Source organism: Centroberyx gerrardi, chromosome 3, assembly GCF_048128805.1.
Source record: "Centroberyx gerrardi isolate f3 chromosome 3, fCenGer3.hap1.cur.20231027, whole genome shotgun sequence".
Lineage (NCBI taxonomy): Eukaryota > Metazoa > Chordata > Actinopteri > Beryciformes > Berycidae > Centroberyx > Centroberyx gerrardi.
Genome location: NC_135999.1, coordinates 5786380 through 5804642, shown reverse-complemented (window position 1 = coordinate 5804642; position 18263 = coordinate 5786380). Strand labels below are relative to the sequence as shown.

At 44.4% G+C, this 18263-nt stretch overlaps 1 protein-coding gene across 1 annotated transcript in view; it reads right to left on the bottom strand.

Moving 5' to 3' along the window:
- The window catches only part of ntn1a (netrin 1a), a 65941-nt gene extending 52577 nt beyond the window's left edge, over window positions 1-13364 (bottom strand). Inside the window, exon 1 of the mRNA XM_071922550.2 lies at window positions 12341-13364. Within this exon, the coding sequence (XP_071778651.1) occupies window positions 12341-13364 (1024 nt within the window). The remainder of the gene's footprint in view (window positions 1-12340) is intronic.
- Window positions 13365-18263: the final 4899 nt, after the last annotated feature.

Genomic DNA, 18263 nt, shown 5'->3' with positions numbered 1-18263 from the left:
AAGAGGAACTGTGGGTCAAAACCCTTTACTTAACGTCTCAGTTTGCATTTACAGCTTATTTAACCGGTGCATCTCTACTGTAACATTAGAGGCAGGTTCCAGCCGGTCACAGTTCACTCAGATGACGACAGCAGTGTGCAACAGAAAAAGCGGGGGGCGCTCTGATCTGCGCGACAGGGTGCTGTGTGTGTGTGTGTGTGTGTGTGTGTGTTGGAGGGGGGAGGGGAGGGGGTGTAACTTCATCTGGCCATTAATCATCCATAACTGCGAGTGTTAAGGACCCCTGCTTTGGGCCCGATGCGCTCACTCTCGCGCCTGGTGGTCCTGTCGGCAAGCGGGGCGACCGTTGCCAGAGAAGTTTAGCCAGCGGTCTCACCTTGAATCGAGCATGGAGCCGCTCTCTCTCTCTCCCTCTCTCTCCCTCTCTCGTATCTGTTTTTTATTGTTGTTGTTGACGCTGTTAAAGCCCTATCAGCTGCAGACGGCTTTCGAAGGGAGTTGTAGCGAGCCTTGCCAAGTCTTTCATGTTAAGTGTGAACAGGCTTGGATAGCGGCGGCACAATGTGACAACTCCAGCGCCTGTTGTTGCGTGTTCCTTCCACCTGATGACGCAAATACTGATGTAACATGCCCAGATCTACTGAATTCAGGTGTTACATTTCAGCCCATTAATACTGCATTAACCAATCACTGGAAAGTTAAAAAAAAAAAAGCGTAGCCCGTGGCGCAGGATAACGACCTTCTTTTCCTCTGTCAGATTCACTTTCTTTATTTCTCTCTGTCTTTCTCTCTCTCTCTCTCTCTCTCTCTCTCTCTCATTAACTCCAGGCCACATTATATATTTGCTTTGGCCTCCTCTTGGTAACCGCGCAGTAACCCGCTGCCACACAGAGGTGCTGAGGTCATCAAGCCCTGATCCTCTACAGCGCCGCTGGCCCTGGCCTCGGGAGCTGGTCACACACACACACACACACACACACACACACACACACTGCAGTTCAACTTTAAAAAGCTGCCAATGCCTGAACATACATCATGTCGCGCACAACCATGCACTCTCTGTCTCTCTCTCTCTCTCTCTCTCTGTCTGTCTCACACACACACACACACACACACACACACACACAGTGTTTTCCTAGCCTGTTTACTGGTCCCTTTATGACCCCCTGTTAACAATCCACTGACACTTTAACAAGCGAGAGCGCTCGGGCCTGTCTGTGATGGTAATGAATCAGGATCGGCCCTGTTAAGAGTCTGTTGCCACACAGAGAGGAGGACAGACCTGATGACTTCACATAAAAGAGCCTGCGGCGCTAATTCTGCGCAGGGTAAATGAATGACGCCGGCTCGTGCGTAGGCTGGGGGGATTGAATAAATGAAATAGTTGCAGTTGCAGAAGTCGCTCATTAAGCATCTATCCTGAGTCTGTCCTCCAGTACTGCTGTGGACACTGCAGCTTCTTTATCAAAGGATCTGCAGCGGGATGAAAAAGCAGATAAAACTGTGTTTCTCAAATGACTGGTTGCAAAATAACTTCCAACACCTGAGGAGAAAATAACATTTGAATTTTCTAAACAATTCCTCTGGGGATGGAGCTGTAGTGCAGTAGAAATTCACTGTTGCATGCAGTAAAGTGCCATTTTTAGTAGGGATGGGACAATACATCGAAATAAAAATATTGCAATACAAAAATGTGACAATATGTATCGAGGGGCAGAAAAATAAATCGCACTATTAGCTCCATTTTATTCTGCTGTAGTAATCACAAATGAAACGGCTTGCCCATCATGATTTCACAAGCTCTCCATCCAAATTATACTGTTTACACTTTGTAATGACATTTTAAAATTGTTGTTTACACTCTAGCAAGCCAATGTCATTGCTAGAAGGATTTGTGGCTCAGAAATAAACATAATTCTGCACAGTCACACTTTGACGTCACTGAACCTTTATTTATTACATCGTATCGTGGTTGTATTGAATCGTGAACCCCATTGAATCGTATCGTGAGATAAACATATCGTCCCATCCCTAGTTTTTAGCATCTATAGCAACAGTGAACATAGCCCTTCATGTGATCCATACACCAATAAAGTGAATCCAGCTATTCTGACAAAAGGGAACAAAAACGAAGAAGCTTCTTTCACATCCAAAAAACCTCATTATAGGAACCAGACAGAAGCGAAAGTCATCAGCATACTATTTCCTACTGTTCGCCTCTTGCAAAATGGGATGGTCTTTGGACCGACCGCGGCCCTGGCTGATTATTTCGCCTCGGTGTGCCGGAGTACGGCGAGAGAGGATTTACTCTGCGGTGTGCATGCTGCTACTCAATACAGAGACAGGCGGGCTGTGATTCATCGGGCCGATGAGTGAGGCACTGGAGTGTCTAGTGTCTAATGTGTGAACACATGCTGATGTTGTCTGGCGTGGGTTTTAATTACCCCTAATCATCTGGTACCCGCTCTAACCAAACCTTTCCATTACACACAAACACCTCTCCCTCTCCTTCTTAATCTCTCTCTCTCTCTCTCTCTCTCTCATACACACACACACACACACAAACTCATTCATCCCGCGGCCCATGCCAAACCCACAGTGCTGAGATCCTCCCTCGGCTAAGACGAGCTTTCACTACGGCATCAAGTCACCAATTAATTCATTAACAGACGTCTCCCCGGGCGCTGAATAGCTGCGCATGTCCTGGACAGAATTACTGTAGCGTAAACACCCACTGGCAGACAGCGCAGATTAAGAGACACACACACACACACACACACACACACTTGCACAATCTCTCTCCCTCTCCCTCTCTCCCTCTCTCTCATACACACACACAAGAAACAAATACACTGTACAATATCAAGACCTACTGGCAGACAAGAGAGACACATGGAAACACTCACACACAGGCGTAAGCAAACACACACACGCTCACACACACACACACACACACACCAACAGACAATATAAACAGGTAACTGGCAGACAACAAGGACAGGTATCAACAGAGACTCAGAACAGCTCAACATCCTCTGTCTGTCTGCCGCTGGGGGAATTAAGTATGGGGAGCGACGTGTGGTTATTAGTGTACTGAGCGGTGGCAGAGTGTGTGTGTGTGTGTGTGTGTGTGTGTGTGTGTGTCCTCCAAGCACCTTTTACACTTCAGCATGAGGGAGACATCGTGTCCCAACACCGTTTCGCTAAATTTGAGATTAATCAGATTGCTGAAAATATTTAGTGCATATGTGCAGCACCCCCAGTTTTGTCTCTTGGGAATATACCTGGCAGGCATGAAAACACACTGCAGAGTGTGTGTGTGTGTGTGTGTGTGTGTGTGTGTGTGTGTGTGTGTGCTGGTTCTCTGAATGGAGGACAGCTAATATATTGAGTCACTCCTTGCTTTCAGAGAACTGCTGCGTTAGAAAACTAGAAGAAAAGACCCGCTTGGATCTCATCAGCCGGACCAATTATCCCCAGCTGCTGGAAGAGTGTGTCTCAGATTGAGAATGGAAACATCTGAAACACACACACACACACACACACACACACACACAGACGTACAACACATGATCAAAGCATAATAAGAGCACGTATGTTTTGTACCCACAGGTACAAGCGTGGAGAGTTGATCATTTTGATCATGATGGTGATAAAGAGGATGCTGATGATGATGGTGATGAAGATGATGACGATCACACCAGTCTTCTTGACCATGTGATAACCCAGCCATAGTAAATGGGGAGTTCAAGCAGCAGTGAGGGTGACAAGAGGAAGTGAGCGCGGGCCAGAAGCCAAGAGAGTAACGCAATATGGCTTTCCTTCAGAGGCAACATGGCTCCCGACCAAACCATTTCTCAAAAACAAGGTCGAGGTTCTATCTCTGATATACACACACACACACACACACACACACACACACACACACACAGGCACATGCACTCACACACGCGCGCGCTGGCTAAAAATGCGGACTCACACTGTGAGCGGGGGATCTGTGTTGCATTAAGTGTTTTAGCCAAAGCAGTGAAACAAAACCACAGCCGCAGAAATGTTCGCTTCGCCCAGAGGACCCTGGATCCAACAAAAGACACACAGACTGCAACATTTCAGAGAGCGTTTTTGTCTTTTCTGTCAGCTGAACACATTCCTTCACCCCGAGCGGTGTGACCCGAGCTTTGTCACAGGCTCGAAAACGGACTGTCTTAAAAATGATCTTTTTCCACTTCAGAGTAATATGGGACGGCACGGAGCAGCACTGGTAATAAGGAGTCATGCATCTATTTTGGATTTAATTTTAATTTTTATGAATGGTGTCAGACGCCAATGGCAATCTTTCTTTCTCTCTCTCAACACACACACACACATACACATGCAAACACACACTTTCTAATTATAGCTTTGTACCAACCAGTGCATCGCATTTTTTTCCAATATAAACTTGTTCCCACTCTTCAAAGGCCTGTCAAAATCTGTTATGTGCGGCAAAACTGGAATTCCATCAAAACCGAATTGCTTCTTGAACAGGTTTCATGACAAGCATCGACCGGCTCCAAAATTCCAACTGAAAAGGCCTCCCGCCAAAACGCTGACATTAATAGCTTCAAGATCCTCCACGCTTCGAGATACTAAACAGCATCTCCAGTATTTATCACATCTATTGCTTGCAATTGAGCATAAGTTATTGCGGTTACGCATGATCTCACTCCTGGGACTCTGACCAGTGTGGTCTCTGGTCGCAGACGGACCCAAAAATAGCTGTTTTATGACAGTCCTATCGCTCCGATTGTAATGGTTGTATTTAATTCCATTGTTTTTATGGAGATTTACAACTTTCATATTCCTCTGCAGGCGAGGTTCAAGCCTTTTCATCCTGAAATCCAGAATAAATCTACTCTCTCGCCCTGGAACCCCGGCACACAAAATAGGAATAGGAATTTCACATCAGTCACCAGCCAAGTTGATTTATCTATTCTCAGTCACTTTATGACGTAAATAGAAACTCAGAATTCTAATTTTGAATGAACCAACCGCTACCACCGCTCTGCAAAAATGGTTTCCCAGTCTCACCTGACAACAAGAAGACAGCACATTGTCCATAGCCAGACAGAGCTGCAGCGCATTGGGGTCGGTCTGTGTCATACACCAGTGGTGGGGAAGATTACCCAGAGGTCCCCTGTCCTTGGAGGTCCATCAATAGACATAACCACCCAGGTATTTTTACTGTGCATGTACAGTCCTTACATTCAGGGCCCCGACACTGACAGCACTCAACAGCTGTTAATGCTAACCAAGGCTGAAAGTTCACTACTCAAACTTTTACAGAACTATGGAGCGGTACAGAGTCTCAACCAAATGAGCAATGGGCTCACACACACACACACACACACACAAATACACACACACACACACGCACACTGAGAGCTGTTACTCCCAGTATTCTTGGATGACACAGCAACAGCATTTGCCACAACCAACATTTCAACACATTTTCCCAGCAGTTGTGTGTGTGTAAGCTGTGGGTTGGTGTTTTTTGGGAGGAGAGGGTGGGGGCGGAGTCAACTAGCTCACACTCCGTAATAATGCTCAGTAATAACTCTAGCATGCACATGCACACCTATAGAACCTCATATAGTCTTGCAACATGCAGGGAAAAGTCTGTTAGAATCAGAAAAATAGTACCTTCTCACTGTGTGTGGATGTGTGTGTGTGTGTGTGTGTGTGTGTTTTTGGCTGTGGTGGTGGATTACAAGGCTTGACATACTGCCGGCCATCAGCCTTGCTTACACTACGTGACGGCTCGGCGGCCATGTTTCAGTGTGTTTGACAGATGCAGCCGATCTTAATACAGCGGGGTCTAAAATAGAAGCGCGGGCCGATCGTCTGGACTGTGACTGACTTATTTTCGCACTGGTTTACAAAAAGAGCCATAAACACTGATAAGAGCTGCATTCCCCCCGCTGTTTGAACTACCGGCTAAAGGCCTGGAGAAAACAGTTTGTGTGTGTGTGTGTGGGTATGCCTGTGTATGCATACGTGCATGCCTACAGGTGTGTGCATGTCAGGCGGGAGAGGCGAGTGCTGAGTGAAGCAGTGAAGGTGGGGAACAGCCTATGAGGCAGTGCAAAGTGCAAAACCTCTCCGTCTGTCTATTCCCACCTCTTTTGCTCCCTTTGTTTGCCGTGAGCAGCAACTCGCGACGCATCCAGCCAACGAGGCCGCCGGCGCCTTTGAAGATGAAGGATGCCGGTTTATAAAGGTGCCGGGTAAGCTGCTCAAACATTAACCAGACCCTCAGTCATGTCTGTGTCAGGCAGGTACCAAGGGGACGTGACAGCTAGGAGACATCTGAGGGAAGACCTGCGGAACGCCCCTGACTTGATGCCTTCGACATGAGGAATGAACAAGTGTCATTCCTGTGTACAAACAAAGGCGGAAAGATAAATGCGATGATTGGTAAGATCATTTTTAAACATAATATCGTCTTTATACACGTGAACCAACTTAGCAAGAATTATCTCAAAGGAAAACTCCACCCTCCGATACACTTTTATATCATTGCCATCATCTGTGATGTTCAGTGCATTCCAGGAGTTATTTTGCGACGAAGTGTTGTAATTTACTTTTTTGGTGAACCCACTTTCCCTCAGCCTGCCTCGTCTACTTCTACTTCAGGTAGTGATTTCCTACATTTCCCAGAATGCCTTTTGACAACCTCCAGAGAACGGCCGTGAGCTTTCAATCAAAGGTGGATTTATGGGCGTAAAAATATAGCTAGCCAATTAGCTTGTGAACATCGGGACGGGCCTATGATCACGACCACGCCCCTTACTCAAAACACAAAATATCTTGTGGCTGCATTGCATTCTGGTCTATTGAGGCTGCTGTCAGTGGAGAAATTGGTCTCTCTTCCTCGTCTATAACAGATTTGTCCGTGTATGATTGTTGAATGTCGGTGCAAAATGGTGAGTCCAGAAAGAAGCTCTTGCTCTTCGATTGTGAGTGACTGACACCAAAACCTGACGTTTACTGTTGATGTTTTAGATCGCTGAAAAGTTTTCTATCAAATTCCATTGTAGCTGCACTGGAAATATCTTTAAGTGACATTACGTTGTCTACGTTTGGCCAGGTATCCACGGGAAAAAGAAAAATACACCAAACAACATAATGGGCCCAGCTGTTTAAAGCAGTGTTTAAGTGTTTTTTGGGTGGATTGTCCCTTCAAAATCATTCTCACACCCAATCAAGACACTCAAAAGGAACATTCAAGTTTTTGGAGGTGGAAACTTTCAGTTACGTCTGGCTGTGAGAGCAGGTCATCTTTATCTTTCTCCAGTCAGAGACTCACCCAGATTTACTATCACAAAAACAGCAAAAAAAAAAAAAAAACTCAAGAAAACATTTTTTCTTCTCTATAAGTGGTTGCGGCTTTAAAGCCCAATTATTTTAATGGGTATCAAATCAACTGTGTCAAGTCTCCTGCGCCGCATGGCTCGCTCCTGTCAGTCAGGAGCCTCTGAGCAGCACCTGGGAACATTCTGGTGCACTGTGCGCTCTCTACAGCCGTCCAAGTGTACATTTTGATGTAACGAGGCGAGACAAGCGGCAGGTCTGTTCAAATTATCCAGATGATACTGTGGTTTAGGAGACAGACAGAGAGAGAGGAGAGAGAGAGAGAGAGAGAGAGAGAGAGAGAGAGACTCCTCATGTCCAAACAGAGGTACAGAAGGGGCAGCAGCTACAAGGAAATCCACAGACAGGAGGTTTTGGAAGAGGGTTACAGGCAGCGAGCAGAGAATCCCTGCCAAGTCACTGATATGCTATCGCCGTGCCAACACAGTTCTGAAGTTGTGTTAGTGGAAGAAAGGAAGGAAAACGTTCCCTCCTATCCCACCGGCCTTTACATTCCCATTTACTCGCCGGCCCAATGAGGGGAGCCTGGAAAAAAAGACGATTGTCAAAGCCTACTGTCGTCAAAATACTCCGCTGGCCCGCGGGCCATGGAAATGTCACTCTGCTGCTCCTTTATTTCCCTGTTCCTCTCCCTCACACATTTTCCTCATCATGCTCCCCCTCTCTCCCTTACGTCCGCCTCTTTCATTTTCGCCATTGTCGTCCCGCTCCATCTCCAACCCCTCCCTCTGTCCCTGCTTCTCTCTGTGGCGCAGTGTCAGTCTCTTCATTCTGCATGCCTTCAAGCCGTCTTTCTAATCTTCCTGAATTATTCAAGACACTTTCCCCTCTCTCTCTCTCTCTCTCTCTCTCTCTCTCTCTCTGTTTTTTTTACCCAACACTTCCAGCAATGTGCGAGAACCTGGAACGGGGTGATATTTGCTGAGGAAAAAAAGAAAGAAGGCGCAGCCATTGCGGTTAATTTCTATTGAAAGATTTTTCCTCCGGAGGGACACTCTGCAGCTTTTTCTCATCACGATTAGCCGAAACGATGTCACCTTCACTTGCTGAAGTTTCGCTTTGAGTTGAGTAGGGATTTCTTAGGGTGGAGCTCGCTGTTTAGACTGAGAGGCATGCGGGCGCTTTCTTCGAGGCCGCGGTGCATCCTTAATTCTCCAAGTGCTAAACTGCAGACAGCCCTTTCCAACCAACACTTCTGACTTACTACTGAAACAGGTTCTCCTTCTACCTAGGGTGCTGCTGAACTCATTGCATTAGAAGCCTTTCCTGTGCGGCCTATAGGGAATCAATATCCCAAATGGATGGAGATGCGCACTCAGGAGCGCATGAGCGTCCTTTAAGATCCTGATGGAAGTAATCAGCAAAGTGCACTTCAAGAGGAAAGACAGCGACCTGTGTGTTCAGATGTGCTTTGTGTATATCTCTCTTTTTTTTTCTGGTGAGATCGAACACTCACATCCGCGCACTCAATAGCTCGCGTCCGTTCCAACCCCGCACAGTGCCAAGCTCTTTATTGTACACAGAAACACCCCGCGTTTTCCGATAACTACATCCTTATGGGGGGAAGAGGCCAATGAACTTCCAAGTATTGTCACTTTGGGGCGGAAATTCTCAGATCTTGGTGCGGTCGCTCTATCGCAGCATTGGCAGAGATTTGCCCCGTGCCGCGCACCCACCCATCTACTGTTCCTCCTCTCCTTGGCCCCTGCCCTCCCAGAGGTGTGAGGTAGTGCTTTCTTCTCCTCTTTGAGACGTGGTGTTTGCTTTAGCAAGCACACACACACACACACAGATACACACACATTTCCATGGCCTGTGCGATGGTGCGGGTGGCGGTGCCGAAAAACAGCCCCGAGGAATGTGTTACTAAAGGGCCTGCCTCGCTGACAACATGATGGATGCAGTGAGTGACGGGCCTTTGTGGCTCCAGTGTGAGACATATTATACGCATGCTGGTCCGGTAAAAATAAAGTGTCAAGGATATTGGCGGAGGGGACCCATTCATTTCTACGGGAGGGCAGGAGTTCTGCGTAAATGGGCTTTCTTGCTTTTACAGCAGCATGCATGCATCGCTGTAGATGGGAGACTAAAGAGTCAGGCTTGTGGTTTGAATCAGACGCCTGGAAGACTAAATATTCAAAGGTTGCAGGTTGAGACTATGGTGGTTTTGCCTGGCTGTTAATATCTTTACCTGCCACTTCTCTATCATACATGAACTTTCAAAGGAGACGGGAATATTTGTTACATCTATTGTCTGGGTGCTTTGGCTTTGACATTTGCAATCTGTACTCTTGATTGCTCGTAATGTTGGCCAAGTAGGAATTTAAGTTTATTCTACTGCTGCACTCAACTGTAATGAAGACTATAGGAGGATGGACTGCTTTATAAAGCTTAGCAATAATGGATTCATCAGTCAATCAGTTGAAGGCTGGAGAAAATCATACAATAGGGTTTGATTGATGTCCAAAATATATAGCATATTTTAAAAAGGATGGAGACTGGGTGTGTTAATTGACAAATGAAGGTAGTATTTAAAGCGAGAAAAAGCCCCTGCTTCTGCCACGGCCTCATTACTTGCTTTTTCATACAAGACATCGTGACCTTCACCCGAGTGCATTCTTAGGTAGTTGCTACAGTCACAGAGTGCACGGATATTTCCACAAAGCCGCGCCTGTTGATCTACCGACACGTCCACATCTGCCAGCGAGAACGTCTCTGAGCTTTAGAAACGGACAACACCAGCAAACAGAAAGCTTTTAAACAGCTGCCATGTGTCAAAATAGCTGACATGTGCCACGGGTGACTGTCAAACAATATAGAGCCTCTAACCCCGCGGGCTTGGAAAATACAAGGGGGTTTGAATTGGTTTGCGTTACTGCAAGTCGACTGTGTCTTTCTGTGATTGTATGGAGTCACACTGAGATTTTACTCTCGGTCTCTATCGTCAACATCTTTCTCCTGCTGCTCCTCCTCCCTCTACATCTCCCCACTCCTCCTATTCATCAGCAGCAGCAGCGCCATCATTCAATTACTTCAACTCTGTTATTCTGTGATCCTCAGGATTCTGGGAAGACATTTCAAGCTTTTCTCTCCAAATAAAAAAAAACAAACAAGCTGAGCCACCTGACTCCAAGCCAATGGCTGCTTGATGGACACACATCCTAGTACAAGATTTCACAAAATCATCAAGCAGCAACATTGATAACACTGAAGACCGAGCTGCTTTTGGAATGTGTGTGAGAAAAACTCCCACATGATTTTCAACACAAACTACCCACAATCCTGTAGTGTACATCCTGCATATGAGACATTTAGTCATTTCATTCATCCACACAGGCACTTTTTTTCATGTTCTCGCCCCAAGTTCAGGATTCCTCCTCGTCCGCGTCTCAAGTCTCGTATATGTCGCTTTATCTTTACAGCGCCTTGCTGCTTTGAAACTGACATGTCTGGCTAGTGATCCTGGATTATATGTGTAATCTAGATCTCTGTGCCAAACTGTAATAAAACACAACTACTGAAACTAGTGCAGCTTTGATCCCTAAATTGCTGTGGATCAGCAGCTGATGAAGCAGGCTGGCTCTCAGACACAGAGCAGCAGCACACCACAGTCCACATGCAGCAGAGATTAGCTGCTTTTTTCTGTAAGACTTCATTTCTTTTTAGGGTAGAAAGGTATTTTACATAGAAATATATATTTAAATGCGTCAGTGCCCCTTTTCTTAGGTTGTTTTGGAGTCTTTATGGATTAATAAACAACAGGCTAAATAAATCATGTCCTAATAATAATTATGGCAATATTCAAGTTAAAGTAATAAGCATTGTTGTTGTTATTTTCACAAAAAATATACTATATTTTTACTAACTTTAAAAAATAAAATTAATACAATACCACTGGAGCCAAATTGCGTTACTAGTTTCTAAGTTACAGCCAGAAAAGCTATTTGACAGTAATAATATTATTATTAATAATAATAATAATAATAATGATAATAATGATAATAATAATAATAATGATAATATATATATATATTTATTTATTTTTTAATAGGCCTATAACTAACTACAACACCTGACTTTTATGATACATATCGTTGCACCAGTTAGGTCAATTGACTTTGATGTGGAAAATGATTATGTGAAAATGAAAATCTGCGTTCAATTAGGACTGCGGTGGGCTTGTTGCAGAACTCTTCAAATAAATTAAAAAGCATCGCTTTATTGCAGCGGTAAAGCGGAGCCATGAGAAATATTCCTGCGGATGATTAGGCGCAGTGGTCCCGTTTGAGGTGGTTTAAGAGCCTCTACTTGAGCTATGGCCTGCAACGGGCTAAATGGACTTATGGCTTTCAAATTGCATATTCATGTTGCATGTGACTTAAACACAATTTTATGCTTGTGGACGTGCGCCATAATATCATAAAAAAAAATGGGACTTGCTGTGGTTTTGGTTAGAAACCAGTGATGTTCAGCTTTGGGTTTGATGAATTAAGGCTATGAATTAAGGCTAAAATTAGTCGCAGATTAGTCGTTAAATCGAACGAATTCAATATAATAATAATAATAATAATAATAATAATAATAATAATAATAATGATAATAATAATAATAATAATATAATTGTAAACAATTTATATCTGGGGATTTTTTCACATTGGAAAACCCGATTACTCGGAATTTTTCATTTCCAAATTACACTGAATATCCATCCAACACTGCGCGGTCTCTCTCTCTCTCTCTTTCATTATGAAATATTCTCAAAGTGCGGTACAACTCAAAATCACATCAGTCCTTCCAACCAGCACAAATAAAATGACAACTCAAACAGGCCCGCTGTCTCTAAAACCATCACAGTCTATGTGTCACAGTGAGGACCAGCCGCCCCGGGCCGGGAGGGATGCACCGGGAGGATTTTGGATGGACTTACCGACACACTCGTTGGCCTCCCTGGCTGTGGCTCTCTGCCACGGTCTGTCGTAGTGGAAAGGCTTGCACCTGTCGCACTCCGGCCCGGCGGTGTTGTGCTTGCACTCACACACCAGACTCCCGTCGCGGTCCTTGACGCACCGAGACGCGTGCCCGTTGCATTTGCATCTCCCCCCGACCTGCAAGTCCGACACGGCGTAGAAGTACGAGTCCCGGGCCAGCTCCGAGTCGTCCTCGTTCTCGTCGCCGAACGTGTGCAACCGGCTGAAGGTCACTTTAATATCGGTGGCCGTCACCCAGTCCTGGAGCACCGGCGAGTTGTCGAAGTCGTGCGCCGACGGTCTGCCGTCCAGCGTGCTGAAGGCGATGAGGCCGCCGGACAGCGGGTGCATGTCGGTGTGGGAGTCCGTGCACACGGCCTCCTGCTCGTTCTGCTTCGTGATAGCGGCCCTGTTGGGCTTGTTGTACATCTTCCGGCACTGGGTCGAGTAAAACTGGAAGGGAACCCACGACTTCCCGTAGTCCATGGACTTGTAAATAGCCATGGATTCGGGTCGGGGCGAGCAGAACTGCAGGCTCACGTAGGTGACCTCAAACTTCTTCCCCAGCGACAGAGTGAGCGTGACGTTGTGCGGGAACTGGATGAAGTTCTCGGACTGCCAGCACGTGAGGTTGTGCGGGTTGTTGAGGTCCGTCAGGTACGCCGGCGGGTGGTACTTCTTGGGGTCCGAAGCGTCGCAGGTGTGGCAGTTCCGGGTCCTCTCGTCGCCCTTCTCCGCCGCCGACACCACGCAGTAGCGGCTGGGCGTCTTGCCGCAGGTGCTGGACACCCGCACCTCCTTGCCGAACGCGGAGTTGACGAAGTCCGGGATGCAGCGGCGCGGGTTGCCGTGCTCGTCGTAGCAGGGGTCCGGCGGAGAGGTCTGCGCCGCGAACAGGCTCATGCCGTAGCCGCCCAGGACGCTCCGGCACGACAGGGACACGGTGACCGCCACAGTCAGCACTACATCCACAGCCCTTATCATGGTAGAGCCCTCGGTACCCGGAGCGTCTCTGTCGCTGAGAGGGGGGAAGAAACAACAGCAGCCATGTGGGGAGAGAGTGAGAATAAAGTTTGTGTGATGGCACAAGTTGAAGAAAAGAGCGTTATCAATGCGTCTGATTTGGTTATTTACATTTTTTTTTTCTCGATGCAGTCAAACACCAATAATTAACTTACTGCTAATAGCTTGTCAGTAATCTTGTTCTAAGAATAATGTTCACTCTTAATTTCAACCCCACAAATCTGGTTTTGAAAAATCTCTATAAAGCACACTATACCTGAGAATAATAATAATAAAAAAAACAAAAATCAGCAGTCCAGAAAAGATGTCAAAATACCCAGCGGTGGTACTTTTCTCTATCGGACGCCAATCACTGCTCTTCTTGTTTTGTTGTTTGTTTCTTCAATCTCCTGCGTAAAAATACAGGAGCGGCTGGATATAAGAGTCGCTAGTGTCCTTATAGCAGTTCCACTCCTCTTGCCCGTCTTTTCTCATTCACTCCCTCTCTTCCCTTCTCTCTCTCTCTCTCTCTCTCTCTCTCTCTCTCTCTCTGTGTGTGTGTGTGTGTCTCTCACACTGTCTGCAGAGGAAAGTGAAGGACGGATCTTGGCACAGCGTGAGGTCAGCTCATCCTGAAGGGTGACACCATGCTGAACAACGACATCCACTGGTAGCGCATCAATAAAGAGATACAAGGAGATTGACGTGCGGAGGGAAGATGCAAACTGCCGCGGGAAGGGGGGGAAGGGGGCAAACCATGCGGCGTCGAGTGGGCGCTTGCCAATGCCTTCCCATAAATGAGACCCAACGTGATCATGTCGTTTTTGTCAGCTTGTTGGAGAGCAAGGATCAAGCAAAAACTGGCAGAAAATTATTTGGAAGCCAAAAAAACAAACACAGGATAAACGTTTCCTTTGAGTTATGTACAGTTTAAGTCCAATCATTTATCATATTGATAAAAAAATAAATAATAATAATATCTCGTCATTGTTCCACCTTTTCCCTGGATATTTGGATTTTTATTTATTTTTTGTTGCAAATGCTATTAGCTAGTAAATAGCGGGACTTTTCGATACCTTCTGGTTTAGTGAATGGAGCAAAACGTCTCTGCAGGGATTATTATAGCTTTCGTTGTATCCAGAATAAAACAGTGAGAGCTAGAGATCATGCCTTCATGAGCAGCCATGAATCAAAAAGGCCGAGATATTAGTTATTTATTTTGTTTGTTCATAAATAATTTTCTCGTTTACAATAACATTCCTCATGCGCATCTCCCTCATGGATTTAGCTATAGAACGCCTTACGAAAATAGCTATAGTAATCCTATAATATATTTTAGAAGAATACTATACAAATATCACAGCAAAGCTACAATTCCTATAGGCTACTATCCTATCCTGTCTTATCCTATACTATACTATACTATGCTATAGCCTACTATACTGGACTGTACTGTACTATACCTACTATGTTATATTATGCTATACTATTTTATAATGAAAGAATATTATAGGAATAATACAGTAATAACCATGAGAGAAAAATATACCATAAAGTGCGATAACGTCACTAAACTCACTACTGAGTACACAGACATACAGTCTAAGTTCCTATAGGAATATTATAAGAATATTATAGCCTAGTAATTGTTTTATTAGGGGTGAACAGGGGCAGCTCAATTCAATGCACTCGATCAGTCTTTGCATCTGGGTCGGGACCTTAAGTGAAGCCCTTGACATGATAATACTTAATGTCATCCACTTGGCGAGCTGGCAAGTGCATCTTAATTCCTATGACGAATGAAAAGTTGCCTTGGCACTCTGACAGTCAACATCAGTAATGTGATGCAGTTTGGGCAGCAGTTTTTCTAACATGGAGTCCCCCATCTCCACAACAAAACCCTGTTGTTTTTAAAATAACTGACCACTTTGACCCTGAACTTACCTGTCGTTGGGCGGCATCACGGCAGACATGGCATTTAGAGGTAAGAAGTGAAACAGGCTTCTTGGACTGCTTTTCGCTTGCTCATTTAAGGAAAGGCAAACCGCATCAAGTGTTTTAAAATGAAAGTTTTCCACAGACCTATACGACATTTGCATTGTTTTGTTGGAGACACTCCTGTTGTCTTCTCCTTGTGCAAGGCAACTTGGTCCGGTTCAATCTCTCCACAGGACCTGTTGAATGTTGACAATAGACATAACAGCGCCATCTTGTGGCGAAAAAAGAAGCAACAGTGTAAATTCAAAATGTTTTGCGACCGGTGTCATCTACTTCTTCCAGGCGGTGGTAGCATATCGCCATTTATTTGTTAGTTACATGGTGGATACAGTGGAGATTATTGGCTACTTCATGTCTGGATAGCCTTACCATGTACCTGCACTCAACTGGTTACTTGAGTCCAGTTTTGGCATACTGTAGTAGTTCAGTATTGGGATTGTAGAGAACTTGATACTTCCACTCCACCACATTTTGAATATTTCCTTTAATACTTTAATACATATTTAATAGGAAGCAATCTGAGTGAGTTTAAATGGACAAACAACAACCTCATAGTAATCCACAGAGGTAATTCATTAAAGATGAATGGACATTGTACTAAACATGACTAAATTTTGTTAATTTTGTTAGAGTAGGCTACATCAAATAGGCCTATCTAAATCCTTTGCTACTTCTTCACCTTACTTTTTTTTGTTCTTCCAGTGCATTTTTTATGTTTCACTAGACAAAAAAAATAAAATAAAAATATATAAATAAAAATTGTACTGCTGGGATGCCTCTAGGATCTACAGTGCTTCAGTGGATGTTGTGGCTACCATACTGATTCTATTAGAGCTGACAAATATAGAGTACAGCCAAATATTTACTCTTTTCTTATGTTTGGCAGCACTTAAAATAACAGATTCTTTTCTTCTTCTATTAAATTATTTTGTTGATACAATCAATGATGAAAGTGTGGCCTTGTCACATTTATTTCTTGGTTTGAAAGTGGGGGGAAAGTGTTTTAAATTCTGGTTGGACATGCTGGATATTTTTAGATTTGATAGTTTCCTTTTGTTTAGGAAGATTGGCAGGAACTAAGAGCTGGATTGCAGGCGAGTTAGGGAAGGTGGGATAGTAAGGTAAGGGACGGACAAAAACGATAGGAGCCTCTCATATACTGTGGCTCCAGTAATGATTTCTGAAATGGCTCATGGCCACAATCTTTATCACCTGGACCCCAGTTTGTTTTTCAGCAGGGTTGATCAAACTGGAAGCAAAGCAGTGAGGACACAGAGAAATCTGGTTTCACTGCTCTATTTTTCACTATGAATAATAGAGCAGGATCATTACATTTTTGAGAGAACAGACCTAATTTGTAACTAAACAGAAGCCTTTATATCCATATGAAGAGGTCCAACACACTTTATACACAACCAAAATCACACAATCTGTTCCTTATCGGGAAACCAGGGGACTAAAAATGAATCTTCTACTAGCAACTGAAACACTTTCATAAGAATTTGAACTGTAGAGAAATGTTAAATTGGAAAAAGCAATCTTCCATTGCAGCTGCACCGAAAAATCACCACAGCAGCAGCAGCAGCAGTAACTTAGAGGCCATCAGTTTATAAAGGTTACTGCCACTGGCGTTTCAGACATACACAGTTCAACAAGGACCTGATGAACACATGATGACACATAGAAACACAGACATTACAAACAATGAGCTTGTAGTAGCATCTTTGTCAGTGCAAAAGTATCAGGAACATTAAGTAAGTGCAAAAGTAAAAAATACACTGAGGTGATAAAAAAGAAACAAAGTGATAGGTTCACCTCTGTAACTCTCATCCCCTTCTTCCTGTTCTCTCTTACTGTACATCCTCTCAGTCTTTCTGAGGTTGCACTCCTTGACTTTCTCTTTCAACCAATTTGCAGCTTTTCTCCGAATGCTTTTGATTTTTTTTCCCAGAGGTACTTTGTTTAAACTCCTGTTCTTTGTTTCCCTCTTCCCTCTCCTTGTCTCTTTTGTCATTGCATCACTTTCTTGGTGTTTTTTTCTCAAATTCATCTCCCTGGATGAATTCTCTCTCAACCTGGGTTTTGTTTTTCTATCTCATGCATTTCCTCTCTTTCGATCTTTTTTTTTTTTGACTGGCCCTTTTCTCCACCTCAGTTGATTTGACAGCCAGTGCTTTTCTCTTCTTGTTGTTCTTCTTTGAAGGTTGAGGACAAGGCCGGCTGCAGCGCTCTGGATGAGAGAGAGAGAGGCTAGGAGGGAGGTGCAGGAGTTCAAACGATATACTGAAGTGTTACCTTGCACACATGGAGATAAGCGGACCAAAACAATGGCTAAAAAAAATCATCCCATACTATGAATGCTGCTATGAATCTTTCCCCTTAGTCCTGTCCTTTTAATCATCAGACTTTGCTCATCTCTGTTTTCATAACACTTAATTCAATAAGCCTATAAATCACCTTCACCTTGCTAAAGAATAAATGTCAAGTGAAATCATTGAAATCATCGAATCAATTGAAAGCAATCATTTTCCTCACATAGAAAGGATCAGTTCTTCCTTAATGATTAATAATCAACTTTATCCTGCATCTTCTGTCAGAAATCATGAATTTCAAAGTCTTGTCACCATGTTCTATATGATTTTGGGTATTCACATGGAGTTGGAAATAAAGCTTTGCATTCACACACTCGAATTTTACTCTGAAGTTCAACATAGCGTGAGTTGAAATAATTTCCGTGTTAACCGTTTTCAAATATAGCTTGTGACTGCATCTCTCTCTCTCTCTTCAAGAGGAGGGGAATTCACACTGACACATGAAATGTAAATGGTAGGCAAAGCAGCTGCGGGGGGTGGGGGGTGGGTGGGGTGGCAGGGAGCTCGAGTT